At 39.8% G+C, this 19,602-nt stretch overlaps 1 protein-coding gene across 1 annotated transcript in view; it reads left to right on the top strand.

The window, feature by feature from the left end:
- Positions 1 to 19,602, top strand: part of RIT2 (Ras like without CAAX 2) — a 208,489-nt gene that overhangs the window by 84,334 nt on the left and 104,553 nt on the right. The window contains exon 3 of the mRNA XM_065662544.1: positions 2,887 to 2,960. Within this exon, the coding sequence (XP_065518616.1) occupies positions 2,887 to 2,960 (74 nt within the window). The remainder of the gene's footprint in view (positions 1 to 2,886; positions 2,961 to 19,602) is intronic.

Here is a 19,602-nt window from a genome sequence, read left to right as displayed (position 1 = left end):
GAGATCAGTAGGTACAAAGGGTAAGTGGAAGATAGTACCTCTCAACGGACTGGTTGTGCTTGAACATTAAGAAGCTGATAGTTCATAAGTGGATGCTATGCTCTCACCTCTGATGTGAGGGCGTCAGCTCAAGATAGCAATTCCCTTGATAGTGTGGGCTTCAGGACTTCCTCTAAAATAAATGTCCTAAGAAACGCTGGCATTAAGTCTCCCATTTATTTTTTATTCAAATATGTGTTGATAATACCCCAGGTATCTCTTATCACACCTCAAGTAAGGGTATTTTTAAGCTTTTCTCAATTATCTACTCTATGCTTTTTTTTTTTTTTTCCTTTTTTTTTTTTTTTTTTTTCAGATATGCAGGGAGAGAATATTACAAAGACAAGTCATATCTCCTTCATGTTTCATGTCTACATTTCTTGGTGCAAAGGCAAATCCTACAAATACAATTGCCTAGAAAAGCATTTAGATTCATGTGCTTGGTCAGTGCTCACAGAGTATGTTTAAATACCACCAACAGAAGATTTTAGCGTATATTAAGAATGAAAATGGCTCAGTGATTCTGGCACATCTTTGTGAAGTGTTTTAAGGTTAATAGTTTGAGAAAAAAAAAAAATTAAATGGAATGGATTTGCATGTTCAGTGTTATCTTTAAAAAGTACAAGGGTTATAAACATAGTTTTTAACAGTTGAAACTTTACTGATTACAGGGACAGGATATTGGAGTTCACCTGGAGTAGCTCAGCAGGATATTAGTTGTAAATATTTTACATTTGCTTACTGAAAGCTATGACATGTCCAAAGGCCGGTAGGTCTTTTAGTTATAACTAACTCTGAAAACCTAATGCATTTTTAGCAGACAGAGTAGGATTTATCTAGGTTTCAGCTTCATGTTTATCCAAGTTGAATTCAAGTACGCAAATGTTTCTGCATTAACTGTTTTAAAGCTAGTGCCTTAAAACTCACATTAGTCTAAGTGAAGAGAAAAACAGGACCACAATATACTGTCTTTAGAGTATCCAGCTGCAAAGTCAAGAGTGCAAGCTAAATTTATGCAGGCCCAAAGTTAATATATCTGCATGAATGTAATGCAAATGGGCACCCACCTGCATGGAAATATATTAATAATGCTTCATATTATTAATAGTATTAATATGATGGAAATATGTTTAATTTACATATTTGCATATCTTGCTTTTCATTTTTAGTTAATAAAAAAGAGAAAAAATAAAAATTAAAAAAATTCTGCTGCAGATAGTATTGTTGTGCCAGAATAGATTACTTATACTGTGAGTAGCCTAATTCACTCTATGATCCCTCTTTGGAGATGAATTTTTTATTTAGCAATCCCTAGAAAGAGATCTATTGACAGAAACGTGTTGGTTGGAGTGTTCTGGCTTTCTAAGCAAGGCAATGTATCATACAATTAATTAAGCCTCTGGGTCATCCTAATATCAATGGGATTAGGTATTTGTTTAAAACAAGGCGTGTGGCTAAGTAATTTGCTGAACCGAGGCCTAAAAGAAGCAGGATTCATGGAAATTACTCTATGTGATTATGTCATTAAAACCAGTTTGCCGCTGACTGTGTAGGAGTGGCCTGAGGTAAAGCCATCCAAAATCCTTCACAGACAAATGCTTTAGATTTTCATTGTGTTGGCAGAAGGTAGTTTTTTACATGCTATTATGAAGTGTCATATGATGTCATATATATATTATCACAGAAATTCAATTATCCTGAGAATTCCAGCTACGTGCAATATAAACTCATGATTCCAGTATTATCTCAGTAATCATTGAGAGCATAGTCCTGAGGGTCTTTGACAGCCAGGGCTAGCAAGATTGAGTCTTTGGACAGGGACAACCATATGGCCATGATAATTTGAGCAACCTGGTCTAGTAAAAGGTGCCTCTGCACGTGGCAGGGGTTGGAACTGGATGAGCTTTAAGGTCCCTTCCAACCCAAAACCATTGTATGGTTAATGACACTTCTCAGATGCATTAAATGCTTTTCTCTTGTCTTCACACATCTTGTCTAAATGCACAGCCAAAGCATGTTATCAGTCACGAAAATCGTTCAGGCCGCTACGCATCATAGTTTAATTAAACAACACAGAAAATTTCAAATACTGTTTCAAGTATAAACATGGCCTGGTATCAAAGCTTTGTTTAATTTTAGAAAGAATGTGCAAGTATTGAGAGGGGAATGAAGTCAACATGTGAGGAAAATTATTCATGCAAATAGTAGTTCACCTGTTTTTTCTTTATCTTACAAATTTAGGTTGACAAAATCACGAGCTAAGGGAACAGTCCACCAAGCACAGGTTTTTCCTCCTCCACCCCAGCCATGATGAATGTGAGGACCCTGATTACAGAATTAATTATAACAATCCATTTGCATCCTCTCCGGAGATACAGAGTGCTCTGATTAATTGCTCTGACATATCTGAGCCAGCAGCCCACTTCAGCCACAGGGAGACTATCGCAGTAGTTTAGTCAATCTTCAGCTTGCAACTATTTGCTAGAAAAGCTCTAGCTTTTCTAGTGAGGAAGTGTCACTGTGGCAAGTAAAACCATTCTGCTGCATAGTACCAACACACCACCTCTGAATCATTGTGACTTAAACAACACCTATGGTCTGCTATACTTTTAAAGAGAAGCATATTTACTTTAGGTTTTTGAGGTAGTGTAATAGAAAATACTAGATCCCTCCCTTTTGCTAATACTTTGCAGTGATTTTAAAACATGTCTTTTTAACTTGAAAGAAAGCAAAATTATGTCAGACTGGAGACCTTTTGAAAAGCCTACTCCAAACAAGCAAAACTATGTCATTTTCCATTCTCTGAGCCACTCCTGTGCTTAAGCCATACTGCACTGTGTTTTTCAGAGGATGCCTATAAAACTCAAGTCCGAATTGATGATGAACCAGCCTATTTGGACATTCTGGACACTGCTGGACAGGTGAGTAGTTTTCCAATGTGAATCGTTCAATCAGAGACTAAACCAAACAGTTTAACCTCAGGTATATGGATCACAAAGCTAGAAACAATCCTTGCTATTTAAACATAAAAGGAGCAGTGGCAGAATAGCACAGAGGAATTAACAAAGGAGAAGATTAAAGGAGTGCTTCAGTGGTATACTATAACTTCGAAATCTGACCAGAAGAGACAGAAAAATGTAATTGAGTAGAAGATGAAAAGCTGTTTGTTTTTTTTTTTTCCTCTGTATGCAGAAAGATCTGTCACAATCATGGAATGAAAAAATACTGTTGTTGATTTGTCTTAGGTGTTCATCATTTCTGTTTTTCTATATATTACAGAAATCTGCTTGTAGTTCAAGTATTTTGTTACCATTCTTCTCATTGCCCCATTATATTTAAGCATCAAATGCTCACCCATATAGAAAAGATCTTAATGCTGAAAGTGTAAAACAGTGTACATGTAATATGTTTATGCATGTGTAAGCATCTGTCAGGGAATTAAGTTTCATATCCAGCAAGGCAAAAGGAGGAGTTTAAATGCAAGAACGTGACTCAGTTCATTCCCCTTCCATCTCAAAACGTATTTATTATTTAATCAAAATATTGCAGCTGGTTGGTCTTTTCCTGAGGCATAAGTCAGGTCCTGTTTGAAGGCTTTGGTAGCTTTGCGAGTTTCCATAGTGCGTGCACACCTTGTACTGAGTCAGTCAGCAAGAACAGTAAATTCCTAAAATAAACAAACAAACAAAAAGATTTAGGAAGTATAAGCCTGGAAACCTTGATCTCAGGTTCCCCAAACATCTAAATGCACCTTAGCTGGGCATTGCAAATGGTGGGAAATGGTCTGATGCCGGGAATTAAAATGGCATCAGGTTGTATAAGTTTAATGTAGTTCAGGGGGATTGTGGTGTGAGTTTTACATGGGAATTAAATATAGGCCAATTTCAAAGAGAGCTCAACCCAGTTTTAGGAATCAAAAGATGCCCTGAATTATTCTTCCTTGACCCAAAACTATACAGTCTCAGCAGTTAACCAGTGACTTGCTGCTGAGTCTCCTGTCAAAGTGTTTGATTCCCCAGAAAATGTAAGCTGAATTTCAAGGCATGTCTCCAAAGCTGTGAATTTAATTGACTTTAAATTTACTTTAGTCCTATTTTGTAGATTTATGCTATGAAGTAAAACACTTTCTTAACCAGAGCTAAAGATGAATGATGCATTAGAGTTTGCGTGTCCTGATTTTTGCTAATGCAAATAGGGGCAAAATGCTATACAGGATTTCTTTTAATATGATGTAAAAAACCCAAGAAGAAAAATGTATTTTGCTTTTTCATTTCTTTTTTGCATTTTTTTTATTATAAAAATTAAAGGTTTTGGTGCTGATAAATGAAAGATACAATCAGGTATTGGAAATATATTTATCTTCCTAACCAATACCAAAACCAAAGCCTCCTTTTTTTTTTTTTAATAGAACAAATATTTTTAAATGAGGTTTTATGTTCTGTTAATGTCTTTTAAAATGAAAATAAAAAAAGAAAATTAAGCCCAATTTTCAATCTCATTGAAAGATTTTTTTTTATTAAAGGAAAAAATTTTCCTATGTACTGAACTTCTAAGTATCTGAAAAGAGGTTTTCCAAATTAAAGAAACCTCATCTTTTGTCAACAATGTTCACTTTTTAGGAAAAAAAATCCCCACAAAACTGTACAATTTTTACATTATTTGTTTTTATTTTTGATCATACAAAAAAAGTAGAACAAAACCTCAACAATGGTTTAGTGGTGGATTTGGCAGTGCTGGATTAGTGGCTGGACTCGATCAACCATGACAAGTGCAAGGTCCTACACCTGGGTCAGAGCAATCCCAGGCACAGCTACAGACTGGGCAAAGAAGAGATTCAGAGCAGCCCTGCAGAGAAGGACTTGGGGGTGCTGGTCGATGAGAAAATGAACATGAGCCGGCAGTGTGCACTTGCAGCCCAGAAAGCCAACCGTATCCTGGGCTGCATCAAAAGGAGCGTGACCAACAGGTCGAAGGAGGTGATCCTGCCCCTCTACTCTGCTCTTGTGAGACCTCACCTGGAGTATTGTGTGCAGTTCTGGTGTCCTCAACATAAAAAGGACATGGAACTGCTGGAACAAGTCCAGAGGAGGGCCACAAGGATGATCAGGGGACTGGAGCACCTCCCATATGAAGACAGGCTGAGGAAGTTGTGTCTGTTCAGCCTGGAGAAGAGAAGGCTGCGTGGGGACCTAATAGCAGCCTTCCAGTACCTGAAGGGGGCCTATAGGGATGCTGGGGAGGGTCTCTTTATCAGGGACTGTAGTGACAAGGGGTAATGGGTTAAAACTTCAACAGGGGAAGTTTAGATTGGATATAAGGAGGAAATTCTTTGCTGTTAGGGTGGTGAGACACTGGAATCGGTTGCCCAGGGAGGTTGTGAGTGTTCCATCCCTGGCAGTGTTCAAGGCCAGGTTGGATGAAGCCTTGTGTTGGATGGTTTAGTGTGAGGTATCCCTGTCCATGTCAGGGGGGTTGGAACTAGATGATCTTGAGGTCCTTTCCAGCCCTAATTATTCTATGATTCTATGATTCTATGAATATGTTGTTGGCTATTTTTTAACTAAAAGTTCTTTTCTCAAATCTAAAGTTTTATTTTTGCATCTACATTTCAATTAAAGCCAAAAGTACATTGGATAAGGGGCAATGGATTCAAAGTTAAATAGGGTAGATGTAGATTGGATATAAGGGAGAAATTCTTCCCTGTGAGGGTCCTGAGGCGCTGGCATAGGTTGCCCAGAGAAGCTGTGGCTGCCCCATCCCTGGCAGTGCTCAAGCAGCCTGATCAAATGCAAGGTATCCCTGGCCATAGCAGGAGATTGGAACTAGATGAACTCAAAGATCATTTCCAACCTAAACAGTTCTATGATTCTGTGATTCTACCTGCACTTCATAGCTCCAGAGTAAATCAAGACCGAACCCAACTCCCACTGAAATCAACAGCTAAAATAGCCTCCCTCCTCAGAGAAGGCTTGAAGGTACTTGATGAAGTTGAGACTGGAATCCTGGTGTGTCTTTGGTGACTAAGGATAAAAATTGAAAGCACCCAGTCATGCTGATGATGGTGTGCTCTGATGGTGACCCACGAGTTTCATGTCCAAGCAGAGATGGTGTTACATCTAAATCATGTAGTGGAAATATCGTTTCTCCCCGGGTGGCCTCACAGTCATAAATACTTCACCATCAACTTCGAATAATGTCTTTAATCACTTCAGAAGATCAAGGAGCTAAAATTGTATTTTTTCAATATTTGGGAAACAAAGGATATCAATAGAGAAACAGACTGAAGTTAATGTATTTTATTGTTCTGGAGAATATATTTCACCAAATATGCTTCTGTGTTCCCTGCTGTACCTATGTAATGATTGAACACTTCAACATTGGCCAAATACTGTGATTTAGTAATACTTAATACAGATCATTACTGTCAAGCCCAGAGTTAAAAATCCACATCTAATTTCATACCTGAAACTGGATAAAACTCTTTTCTATTTTAACTCATAGATACAGTTTGGAGCACCAAAAGCATAGGTGTTCTTCAGAAATATATTTCTGGTTCTCGACTTTCTGAAGTTGAAAAAACCAGTCAAACGAATTGAAAACCAAAAACATGTATAAACTGGTAATATTGCTCATCCTCTTCCCATGTGTATATGTAGACACTATTAAATGCAACAGCTTGCTTCTATCAGGAAGGAGACTAATGTTTCATGAGCTCTGGATACATATTTTCTACATCATCATTTCTCCTCTAGTGCTCTTTCAATGCTGTTTTCCTGCAGAAGATACAATGGGAGGCACATTCGTAAAGTATGTAGGGCTAGCATAAGGAGTTACGCTTCACTGAACTCACTACCCCTGCTTCCCACCACCTGCCAGCAGGGTGGCCTGTCTTTGCTCACCACAATCAACTTCAGACAGAATAAGGTTACGTTTACCTCAGAGAGTTTTAAGAGCAGGTATTGCTGGAGTAGCTGCTTGTAGCAGAACTGTCATAAATAGTTCTTATTTGAGCAGTTCCTACCGTTAGGCTGGAAAACGTGGTGTGCAGCAAGAAATTGATAAAAAATTGATGTTGGCTTTCTCTTTCAATGGCACAACTGAATCTAAGACTCAGTGTACCCTTAGACTTGCATTTGCTGTTAGAAGAAGCTATCAATGGTGCGCCTTTGGCTATTCTTTAACTAAAAGTTCTCTTCTTAAATCTAAAGTTTTATTTTTCATCTACATTTCAATTAAAACAAAGCCAAAAGTACATTGGATAAGGGGCAATGGTTTCAAAGTTAAACAGGGTAGATTTAGGTTGGATATAGGGGAGAAATTCTTTATATGGATATATGAAATTCTATATATGGATATAGGGGAGAAATTTCTTTATTCTGTATTCAGTTCTCTACACAATTATTCTGAGTGACAACCACTAACTACTCCAGCCGTGCAAAAATAGCTTCCACACAGAGATACAGAAACCTTCTGCTTACTCATTTGTGATTTCTTGCTCTGTTTTCTGACTTAAGAATTCGTTGCTACTTCTGGAGCCCAGTTTGAGTTCCTCCTCGTGGAGCATACACAGCAGTTATCTCTCCTGCTGTATTTGCAAACTGTTGGCTGACACAGGAGGTTTTATTCTTGCCACAGTTTTCCTCCTGGTGACACATTGCTGAACCTCGTTGTTTAGACCTCATGCTGAACGTTAAAAGAGCATCAGATTTCCCTTCACTGAAAGAACAAATCTGAGATGACCCTATGTAGAAAAGGCTAAATTGTTTTTTCAGACAAGGAGGGAAATATGCAGGAAAATGGATTTCTGTGCCTGTCAGTGAGAGTACATTTCAAGATTATTGCACCCATTTTTGCTTGTTAAAATGTGAGATTTTTGTGATAAACTTAGTGCACTAGTATATTTCTCAGGTGTGAGTTGGAGACTTGAAGAATTGGCCTTAAATGTGATGGCAAGCCATTTTAGGGGAGATTTTCCTTTGTCTGGAGCTGTATGCACATGAATTCATTTCCAGGCACACACTTTTCAACCTGACAACAGTGGTCTCTCCAGTGAAATCCATCTCTCAGATTGCTAGCAAATCACAGGGCATGTTTATCCTGCCAACCTCCAGTACTGTGATTTTTGCCCCCTTCTTCAGGCTTTGAAGAGGAACCATATTAGTCCCAAGAGCCCTTGAGATAAACTCACTTTCTCAGACTAAACACTATCATCCAATGATTCACTCAGGCTGTTAACTGAGATTCTTCGGTTTATTATCTAAACATGCTGCTCTAATCCTGAATCAATGGAAGTGGAATTTCAAACTACACTACTGCAGCTTATCTCAAGGAAATTTAAAATGCCTTTTGTCAGTAATTATATTTTAATGGGCCTTTACCGCATGTTCTTTTAAGGGGAAAATAATTTTAGTGCACTTTCTGCTACTTGCTGCAGTCAGTAAATGAAATCCTCCTTGTTTCTAAAGCATAGTGGTAACGAAATAAGTAGCAACCATTAACACAGTATATTAAGTGAAGACCATTAATTTCATTTTCTTCATATGTTGTTTCACAGGCTGATGATGACATACTTAATCAAACCATAGCACTGAAAATTTGATGGGTTCTTAAGACAGCTTGTTCTGCACTTTCTAGGAAGAACTAAAATCTCTCCCATGACCAAGTCATTTTATTTGGGAGTGGACAGATTTTGAAGAAACATTTATTTGGCACAGATAATGAGTGAAAAAAAGTTTCAGTGAATAAAAATGTTCCAGTGAATCACAGATGAAATTGCAGACCTGATTCCAGTTTCCTTCATATTATAGGCAAAACATTCTTTGGCTTCAGTGGGGAAAGGTGTAGGCACATATTGTCAAAAAAGGAATATATTAGTTTAGCAAGAACAGGCAACTAGCAACTAAAATTCCCAGCTTCTTTTTGTGTCCCTGTCAACAAGTGAATCATGATGCAATAAAGGATAGAACAGTTTGTGTTTCTAGGTCTGCATTTATCTTTCTGACAAACAGGTGCAATAAGACGTTGCAGGGAGCAGACATTTAGGATGGACGTCGAAGGTTATTGAGTATAGTGAGACTGATTTCCTGCCCCTTGCCACCATTCTGCTTAGTAAAGTCAGTGTTAGTGGTTCCATACTGCAAATGGAGGAAAATTTTCTGGTGTTGTCTGTTCTTTTTCAATAAATCCTTCTTTTTTTTAATCTTGAAATGCTTTCTCTTTTGCTGTTCTTTGTCTTTCTTTGATGAATAACTTCCAAAAATAAATATACAGTGATACTGCTGAATGATTTATGATGTTTTGAAATCAAGTGAGAACATTTAAAAGAAGAAAATACCTTATTATGAATTCTGATAATGTAGCAAAATTCTTTTTCATTTTTTCCAAATCTTTCCTGGCAGTATTCCTTGGGTTATGTTTTTGGGTTTAGTTTTGATTTTTCTTTTTTTTTTTTTTTTTCTGTTCTGATATACACTCTATGAAAAACAACTATATAAACATATGCTGTATGATAAAACTGTATCCAGGTCTCTGAAGACTCTGATTATGTAAGTTTGTCTTTTCTTCTATCATTACAAACTGTATTGTGCACTTCTTCTTTCCAGTACTGAATGGCACTTAAGCCCTTTGAAGTTACTTCCAGCAGACATTAGATATGTTCTAAGTGTGTCCGTATTTCCTTATATATATGCAACTGTCCTAGATAATCTCACCCGGAATTCCATTTTACAGAGGTTTGTCAATCATAAGCTACTTGTTACCAAGCAGCTGCACACAGACCAGGGACCAGTGGGCAGAAAAGTGTTTTCTACCTGTATGCATTTTCACAAAATGCACATCAAAAAAGTATTTTCAGGACTGAAAACTTGTTTTGCGTGCTAAGAAAACAATAATGTGCAAAAGCATCTCCTGCTGCCAGTTGACCTAACAGTAACAAATGACCAGGAGAAGGGTCTTTTGCAGAGCAGGGTGTTAATGCTTCTCAGAAGAAGTGGATTGTCCCAGAGAACCATAATTTTCAAAACTTACTTGTTTTTTATGCTATTCTATAGATGCTGGATATTATATCAATGTATCAAATGGTAGTGGCTAGAGACAAAAACAAGACTGCAAAAAGTTGCACGGTCTTACCTGAATCACCCAAACCTTTGAATTACAAAACTGCATAAGATTTTTGTCTTGGAGATGCTTTCTAATGTTATTTTCATTCCACACTAGCAAGAGGGTATGGAAAAGCCTCAAAGCATAAGACATCTTTCACAGCTGAAGTTCCATAGTTCTCCCCCAAGAAGTGGCATCTCCTTCCATCAAAAAAGCCCAAAACAGAACAGAAAAAGTAAGCATCAGTAAATTTTACTTGCATTCATTGTCACTGCTTCTTTATAATCTGAGGAATATTAGGTCATTTATCCAGAATTTTTAAAAAGGAAATAGAAAGCAAAGTAGAAATTCAAGAAAATAATTAGCACATATATGGAAAGTTTTCTGTTTTCTTTTTCAAAGTGAAAATATTTCAGGTATATACTTTTCTGACTTCCATTGGAGGAAGACTGCATAGCTTACATAGATGTAACTGACTAACAATTGTGAAGCAAGCTGAAGAAGTCACACTCCACTAACTTTCAGAATTGTAGATGATTTGTGTCCTTGTGTTGGACAGTCTTGGCATATCTCAGAAGCTACTCAGCATCTTTCTAGGATCTATTGATCTAACATATATACCTTATGACCTAAGTTTTGGAGCTCTGTCTGTCCTCACAGCTTTTTTCTAAAGAAATGAAAACTATCCCCATTTTATAGGCAGACACAAAGGCTGTGGATCTGACAATGGGTGTCATTTACCCGACCAGAAGTCAATTAGCTTCAGTCAAACTATTCCTGATTTTCTTGAAAGCCTAGACAATGCAATAATGCATCTGGATGAAATCTTCGTTGTATGTTAAAGGTACGAAGTGATGATCAGCTCCTTAAAAAGTTAGACATCTGTTTGAAATGTCAGAGAAGAATTGGTCCCAGTGATTATCCCTTAGTGTGGGATGGCTGCATTGTTTGTGAAGGTACCTTAGAGACATTCTGTGAGCTGCTCACAGTGGAAGTAACAGAAGTTCCTGCTCTTTCTATTCCCACATGTCCTCAGAAGGTCATTAGGATCAGCGTTGCAGGACTCTCTATATAGATGCCACTCCAGTGACCATTACTGTGCACATAATGTTACCTAGCCACATCACTTACTCTAGAAACACTTGTGCAAATGCAAAGAAAACAGAATGGTAGGATGCCCTTAATGCTGAATGTCACAGGGACATAGCAACAGTCTTTTTATGTTGCAGATTTTAATATTCTGAGAAACAGAAAATCAGTGCAGCTATAACATAGCTATTTTGCATTCACATTGGTGATGATTTATGCAGTCCCCAAGGAGCACATCCCTCAGATAAACACTGAGCTAAATTTCAGTGGCAGAAATGAGGGCACAATTGATTAAATAATACGAAAGGATAAAATAGCTACACTGCAGATTGTTTGCTTCTCCCCCCTTCGCAGATTCTTAGCTCAAATTATATCTCTGGTGATGAGTAGGGCATAGGGGAGAAAAGTACCTATGTTATGTAATTTTTAAGATAAGCATGCTTGTTATGGAAGCCATCGTGAGAGAATATGCAAGCCAGAATATCATTTGCAGTCATTTATCAGAGCAATGAGGTGTCTGACTCCACAGCCTCACAGCTTCACTTCTGCAAGGCTGCACAAGCCTCACTGGGGAAGATGGCAACTCTGCCATGCTCATGTAAGCTGACAAGAGTTTGTCTGAATCCCTGTTGAGCCCTTGCTTGCAGCTGCAGTCATTACCTCTTCACTAGTAGGTCATTGTCTTCATTTTTTTACACCATTGTTTACTAAAATGTAATTACTAAACTATTCTTTCCCTTTACCATTTATGATGCATTTGTGATAAAAGATGAAAATCGGTGTTATTCTTTCTTGCATGTCAATGGGGGGGGGTGGGGGGGGTGGGGAGGAAGCATTATATGGCGCATGAGGAACCAAATGCAGCTGGTGGGTTTAGAGGTAGTTAACAGTGAAGATTGCTTCAGTGCCTGCATTTAGGAGAAAATTATGAAGGTGTTTATCCCTAAGAGAGAAACCATTAGCATTAATATGAAAGAAAAAGTTCTCTGAGTTAGGAAGTATGGCACAGAGGCAATTTTTAGTGGTGTTTTGGAGAATTGATACAGTGATTTCATCCATATTGTGGGGTGAATGAAAAGTAGATATCATCTCCCAGATGATAGACTACATATTTTCATTACTGTATATGACAGACCATCTTTGGAAGAGCAAGATTAATAAAGTTAACAAAAGCACAGTTGCAGCAAACTGGCAAACACATTATCACCTGAAGGCAGAGGGCAATTAGAGTGGGAACATTTGGAACATCACTGCAGAGAAGCTGCTTCTGCAGGGAGGGTTGGAGTGCCAGTGCAGGTTATTTGGTAATTCCCAAGTGGGAAAGAAGGGTCACTATGTGATGTTATTCCTTGAAGTCCTGAGTTATTTTGCTGGAAGTTGTTCTCATTTGTCTTTTTTCCCTTATTTATTTTTCTTTACTTATTTTTTTTCTACCAGCCTGATGTGGTTCAGTCTTACTTCAAAAGCCAGCAGTGATGCAAAGTATCATGTGAATAACAGAGTAGCAACCTCATACAAAATGTTCTGCAGTCAGGGAATGGGCCAGTGCAAGTGATCAATCAGTGTTCAGGGTGTGAAGGAACACCTACACCTACTTTCCGTGAGAATTAATCCTGCACTGTCTGTGACTGTGAGCAATACCAGATACGATGGAAAGACGTATCATTGCTGAAACAAGAAGGGGAGCCTGAATCTTTAAGCCCACATGTGGGAAATCACATGAATTCACAGATGAGGAAAAACAGATTGTGTCACATATTGATTTAAATAAGTCAGTAACCACACTAACCTCACAAACCAGTGATTTTCAGAAAGGGTGAAAATTTAGACATACCAGTTCAAAGTCTCAGACTCACCTGAATGAAGATGAGACTAATGTCTTCATGAATTAACCTGATATAATAGGTTAAGAAACAAAAGTCTTTATTTTTCATTATTTCATTCTCTATATTGACTTCAGAGTTTCACGAAGTATCTCCAGTAATCAGAGATTTAAAGATGTATTAACTGATATGAAATAATCCTTTTTTTTTCATGAACATACATTAGTCTTCAGAAAGAATCCTGAACTGGGGTCTAGTGATATACCAAATCCTGTCTGGGACTGCAGACCTGTTTCTGGAGGAAACAGGTTGATGTTGAAGAACATAAGTGTAGGATAGGGAAATTATCTTAGAGAGTTTTCAGCCAAAATTTTGTGAAAATTATGGATATAAGACTGTGCTTGAGTTTCCTGTCCAGTGTGAGTCTTACCATGTTTCTTAAATTGCCAGCCATCCATTTAGTTGACTCACTCATCTTGGACCATCTTCTTGCCCATAGGCAAGGTTTTGTGGCACTCCCTGGCATTCACTTCAACCAAGCTGAGCTTATCTCCTCCATTTCCAGAGTGTACGCTGACCCTGGAAATTGGCATGTAAGAAGTAATGCTGCTGTTTGTCACAAAAGTGAAAATCATACCTGTGTCTCCTGGCAAAGATGACTTGTCACGAATATTCTCCTCCTTCCTAAACGTTTCTCTTTCCAGGTAAATGAATTAGCTTAAACGGGGGAGGAGTGGACAGTCAAATAGGCACTGATTTCAATAGGGTTGATATTGTTGCCTGGTTGTCTTCTATGTTATGGATTAAGTTCTGTATCTGTTTCAGCTTTTTACTTGTACATTCCCAGAGTTAAGAAAATGCTATTGATTTTGTACAATGTGGAGTTCATAATATTGCCTCAGAAAGCAGTCAGATTAAGTTCAGAAAGACATTAATCTGCTAGAAACATGGCATGCATACTTATGTTATCTTTATACCGTTCCCATCATCACTGATGTGCATTTTGTCCCCAGTACAAATTCAAAGAAGGAAAGGGATATTGCTGTTTTATAACAGAAGCAAGGATTTCTTCCTGTAATTATAAGGCGTGAGACACTGGCTGATCATTAATCAAGGGACTCATTAGAATAATAATCCACTTCCACTGCAGGTTTACAGACTAATTCTCATTTATATTAATCCCATTTTGAGCTGCTGCTGGATCATTATTAGAGTAGGCAAAAAGGGTCATCAGACAGGGGTTTGATGTACAACCAGAATGGTGTAGAGACTTGGTGCAGAGAAGAATCAATCCCTGTCCTCCGGTATTTAAGCCAGAGCTCCTGCATTTTCTTTGGTCTGTGTCTGAGCTGATACGCAGCTCTCTTCCTTCCTCCCAGTGATGTGGCAGATGGTTTAGGCTGGCACAGGTGGCTGAGTACCACCTGCTGCAGCTTTTTCCATATCTTTTGCTGTATAACGCCTTTTGTTGTTGCTGTTTGCAAAGGAAGACTAGAGACAGGAAAGAAGCAAAAAGAGAGCATGAAAGTGATGCTGATATTGTTCAGTGCTTTCTTGTTTTCTGTTGTGTCATTACTGGGAACCTCTAACTGGTGCCTGCTGGAGTGCTGCGAGCAGTTTTGGAACTTTGACTTCTGTGATGGAAAAAATCTATCTGTTTATTATCTCCTACTGTAACTTAACCCATGCTGAGGGATAACATTTCCTACTGCTGAGTGCTGTGAATTGAAAAACACTCTATTGGTTTTAGACAACTAGATGTTACATCCTCTTGACCTTCTGAACTCCACTGGAAATAAAACAGCCTTGTAGAAAATAAATTAAAGCTTAAAATGGAGATGAGGACAAGCCTTATCATCCAAATGCATGAAGGATATGAGCAGGCGGGGACTGTGGTTGATATTGTGAACTTCAGAGGCTGGGACTGGTATTTAGTATCTGTTGAAGTAGTGAGAGAGGTACACTCAGAGAAGCATTTCTCTGAGGATCGTGTCTCTCTCCTGACTGTAGAGAGACTTGAAGAATAATGTAGAGTAGGTGAATACTTTTTTAGTGGGAAAACTGAGATTAAATGAGTCACATCCTGTGCTTCTAGATTAACAGTATTATGGTGGCTATAAGATATAATATCCAGCCAACTTCCTATCTGCATGCTTTCTCATTTGAAATGTAACTGCTGCAGATTTCTTGCTGCTCACACTGTGAATAAGCTTTTAAAAGCTACTTGCTTTTACACACACATACACTACCCCAAAGATAAAAAAAATAGTGAAAAATCAAATAATTACCACAGTACTTCTCACCAGTCTACTTTCTTAGGGAAATCTATTTCAGGTAGTAAAAGAAAAGCAAAGTGCACTTTATGACAAGCAGTGCCAGGTGAATGATACATAATCTCAGTGGAGTTAACTCTGGTGTTTATGTGTGTAAGATAATTTATTAACAGAGAGATATTGGAGGGTTGCACTTTGGCTTTAAAAATAACCTGTTGCTAAAAAATAATCTTTGACCATATTGGAAAAAGCTTTCCTAGGACAGAAGAAATTCTCAACTTTTTTGTTGACAACTGAATTTTTTTTATTTTAAGTGAACAGTGCATTTTCATATCTTTTAGGTAGTGTAGTCTTTGCTTTCGATTCTCTCATTCACTATTTGAAAGATTCCCCCCCCCGTCCTTTTTGTTCATTTTACCCTTGTTTGTTCGTTGTCATAGATGAACAATAACCTGCCCATTTCCGAGAACATATACTATACACACCCCAAGTGTTCACTAGAAATGTAAAAAACCCTTTTATAATAAGAATGACCGCTGTGGTAATCAGGGAGACAGCTTTGATTAAGAACATCTGTTAGCAGATTCCCTGTTTTAAAGTCAAGCAGAAGACAAGAAGATATAGAAAATGGCATTTTCAAACTGTGAGGCTGGTCTCCCTGGGGAGACTCTGACCTCTTCCAGAGATACAAGCCGAGATCATAAAAAAGAAGAGACATCAAAATGTGTGGTGTGTGTATTTAGTTTGAAAACATGACACCTTTGTTTCTGGGGTGCTGCATCTTTAAATTTCTAAGCACTACACATCTGAGGAGTGTGGAGGAGGACCACACTTCTAAGCTTTGCACTGTGTTTACTCCTCAAACACATCACCACACAATGAAAAAGATATGGTGACCCGCTGCTCATTGCCTGTGTAATTTTTTGTTGTTCTTCTTTCCCCCTTTCCCCTCTCCCTTTTTCTCTTTTGGAGGATGCCATGGTTGTCTATTAGCAATGTGTAACATAGGAAAAATGGCTTCAGATTTGAGTTTTGCTGATGTAAAATGGTGATGGGGAAGAGGTTGCTTCTTAACAATTTCTATTCTGAGTTGGGTAATAGAAGCTTTTCTAGCCCAGCACTCTTTCTCCGTCATTGTTCAGGAGAAAATACTTAGGAAACAGCAAAGAACCAGGCTTGGCTTCAGTGAACTTTGTGATACACTTTCCTAAGATCTTTCAGTCAGCAAGGTATGGTTGTCCTGAGCTGAACATTAGATCCAGAATGTTATGTCTGATAGCAGCCCATAAACTAATCCTTCATAAAGATTTAGGTATCTAAGCGTGCTTTGAATTTGCTGCTCAATGCTTTTGTTTTGTGTTCTGAAGACATTAAGTTACTGATCTTATTTGGAAAGGATCCTAATGTCCAACAACAACAACAGAAAAGAAGACATGCACATCCTATTTATATTTAAAAAAATAATTTAAAATTAATTAAAAATATTGATCTTTATGAAAAGCTTTCCTCTGCTCATTATGAAAAGCGGGATAAAGGAGAATGAATGAAGATGAAAGCAGGAAAACAGAGGTTAAATATTTTCTTCATTGCTAAGCTGCCCTCCTGAAAGCTAATAGAAAAGCTAACATGTACAGTATGATGAAATCTGGGGACAGTCTCCGAAGGATAAGTATGGAAGTATTTCTTGGGCATGAGTGGATTGGATTGTGAAAGCTGAAGTGCTGCTTGAGTTGAAACTTTTGAGAGATATAAAAGACAAGGAGAGGTTTCTGCAGGCACACTGGTAACTAATTGAAGGCCAGGAAAAATGTAGGGCTGCTGCTGAGTGGCATAATGATGAAGAACACGGAAAGGACTATGTCGTGATTTAAGCCCTGTTGGCAAGTCAGCCACGCAGTTTCTCTCCCCACCCTATCTTGCCCTCGCCCTGCTCCCGGAGTGGGGGGGGGAGGAGAATCAAAAGAATTCAACTCCCACGGGTTGAGATAAGAACAGTTTAGTAACTAAGGTATAACACAAATCACTACTGCTACCCCCAATAATAATAATGATAAAAGAAATAACAAGGGAAGAGAATACAACTGCTCACCACCTGCTGACCGATAACTCACCCCACCCCACAGTGAACTAGCCCTTCCAGGTAACTCTCTGTTACATCCTGGGCATGACTTGCTGTGGTACGGAATACCTCTTTGGCTAGTTTGGGTCAGGTGTCCCATCTCTGCTTCCTCCCGGCTTCCCCTCCTCCCTGGCAGATCATGAGACTCACAAAGTCCTTGGTCAGACCAAACATTTGACCAGTAACTACAAACATCAGTGTTATTAGCACTCTTCCCCAGCTGAAAGTCAAAACCAAAGCACTGCACCAGCTACTAAGAAGGCCCGGAAAAATGACTGCTACTGCTGAACCCAGGACAGGCTAACACTCTTAGGACTTTATCCCAGCCTTTACAGACAAGCTGTGTTTAGTAGAGGGGGATCAACAAGGGACAAGTTAGCTAAACTGGGTGTAAACAAGTTAAGTAAACTGTGTTAGTAAGCTTGGGTCAATTGCTGAGTTGAGTACCTCGAAACAGGACGCCTTCAACACCAGAGCAGGGGAAGCTCAGTGTCCAGGAGCCCCAACACAGAGCGGCGAGAGCCACTGAGGGAGCCTCAAGTCCTCGACAGGACCTGCCCAGGAGCCGGCAGCTCCGCTGACGCGAGCAGGGACTCACAGGGGGCGGAGCCAGGAGGGGCGGCACCAGCCCTGAGAGGTTAAAAACCTGCCCCAGGGAGCGAATGTGACCAGGGCAGGCAAAGAGGATGGGTTGAGGCACTTTGCATGGGCAGGCGAATAGGATGGTGAGCACTCACTTTATAACCAGGGTCCAGTCTGGGAGCTCTGCTCTGGCTGCCCCCACGGTGGCCAGCGTAGGCACCCAGACAGAGCCAATGAGAGAGGAGGCTGCAGCACAGAGCTCGGAGTGTAGAGGGTGCCTGCACTGGTCTGGTGAGGGGCACAGAGAGGCACAATGGGCAGGGCTGCACTCGGTGCTCCCTGGTGGAGGTCCTCCTGCAGCAGGGGCTGAGCCGCGGGACGCTGTCAATGGGCTGCAAGGTGTCAGGGAAGCTGAGAGGAAGCAGGGCTGCTTGCTCCAGGCCCAAACTGTGCAGGGGCCTCGAGCGTCCATTGTAGCTCATAGAGGAAGGGAGGCCGTTAACGCAGGAAGCTGGGAACGAGTAACAAAAACCAACAACAATAAAGGAGGAAGAGGACAATTAAAAGCAAGGGGCTTCCTCCTAAATCTGTTGTCCCCACCCAGAACCGCTTTGCTGTCCTACAGGGGGCTGATGAGGAAACACACTCATACCATGCATGACTGGCTGATGCACTGGTAAAGAAGGTCACTATGGGTGCTGCCAGGAAAAAGCAGCGGGTCACAGTAGTAGGGGACTCTACTTTGAAAGGAACAGAGGCACCCATCTGTCGGCCTGACCCAGTCTTGAGGGAGGTGTGTTGCTAACAGGGGCATGGATCAGGGATGGTGCAGAGAGGCTGCCTGCTCTAGTAAGTCCCACGGACTATTACACACTTCTGGTGACAACGGGGGTGCTAGTGATATAGATAGCAGAAGCCCGGAGAACATAAAGAAGGACTACAGAGCACTGGGAGAGGTGATTAGGGGCTCTGGAGGTCAGAAAGTCTTTTCGTCAATTCTCCAGAATACAGGGAAGGACCTTAAAAAAGCTAGGAGGATTGGGCAGGTTAATAAATGGTTAGAAGGGTGGTGCCATAGTCAGGGGTTTGGGTATCTAGAATATGGGACTCAATTTGGGAGGCCAGGTCTGCTGCAGGGTGGTGGAGCAGATTTGACAAGGGCAAGAGGGATTGTGATAGGAGGCTTGCCAGACTGGTCAAGGAGGCTTTAAACTAGATGTGTTGGGGGAGGGGGGCATCATTACATTTCAACACACCCAGTCAGTTGACAGCACCTATAATAAATGCTTGGAGCAATGTAGAGGTATTGCAGCCACTCCAGCCAATGAGAGGGCTTCACTTGCAAATGTTCAAATGTTCTGATGACACCCCCCCCCCCCCCCCCCCCCCCAAGTCTTGGAATGTAGATGCAGGGACTGTGAGAATGAAGACCCTAGGCCCATTGTAGGAGAGGACCTGGTCTGAGACAATCTTAAGAATCTGAACGTACACAGGCCCATTGAACCTGATGAAATCCATCCACGGATCCTGAAGGAGCTGGCAAATAAACTTGCTAAGCCACTGTTCATCATATTTGATA

The sequence above is a fragment of the Lathamus discolor genome, chromosome Z, assembly GCF_037157495.1.
Source record: "Lathamus discolor isolate bLatDis1 chromosome Z, bLatDis1.hap1, whole genome shotgun sequence".
NCBI lineage: Eukaryota > Metazoa > Chordata > Aves > Psittaciformes > Psittacidae > Lathamus > Lathamus discolor.
The sequence above is the reverse complement of the archived record's forward strand: the minus strand, read 5'-3'. Positions and strand labels throughout refer to the sequence as shown.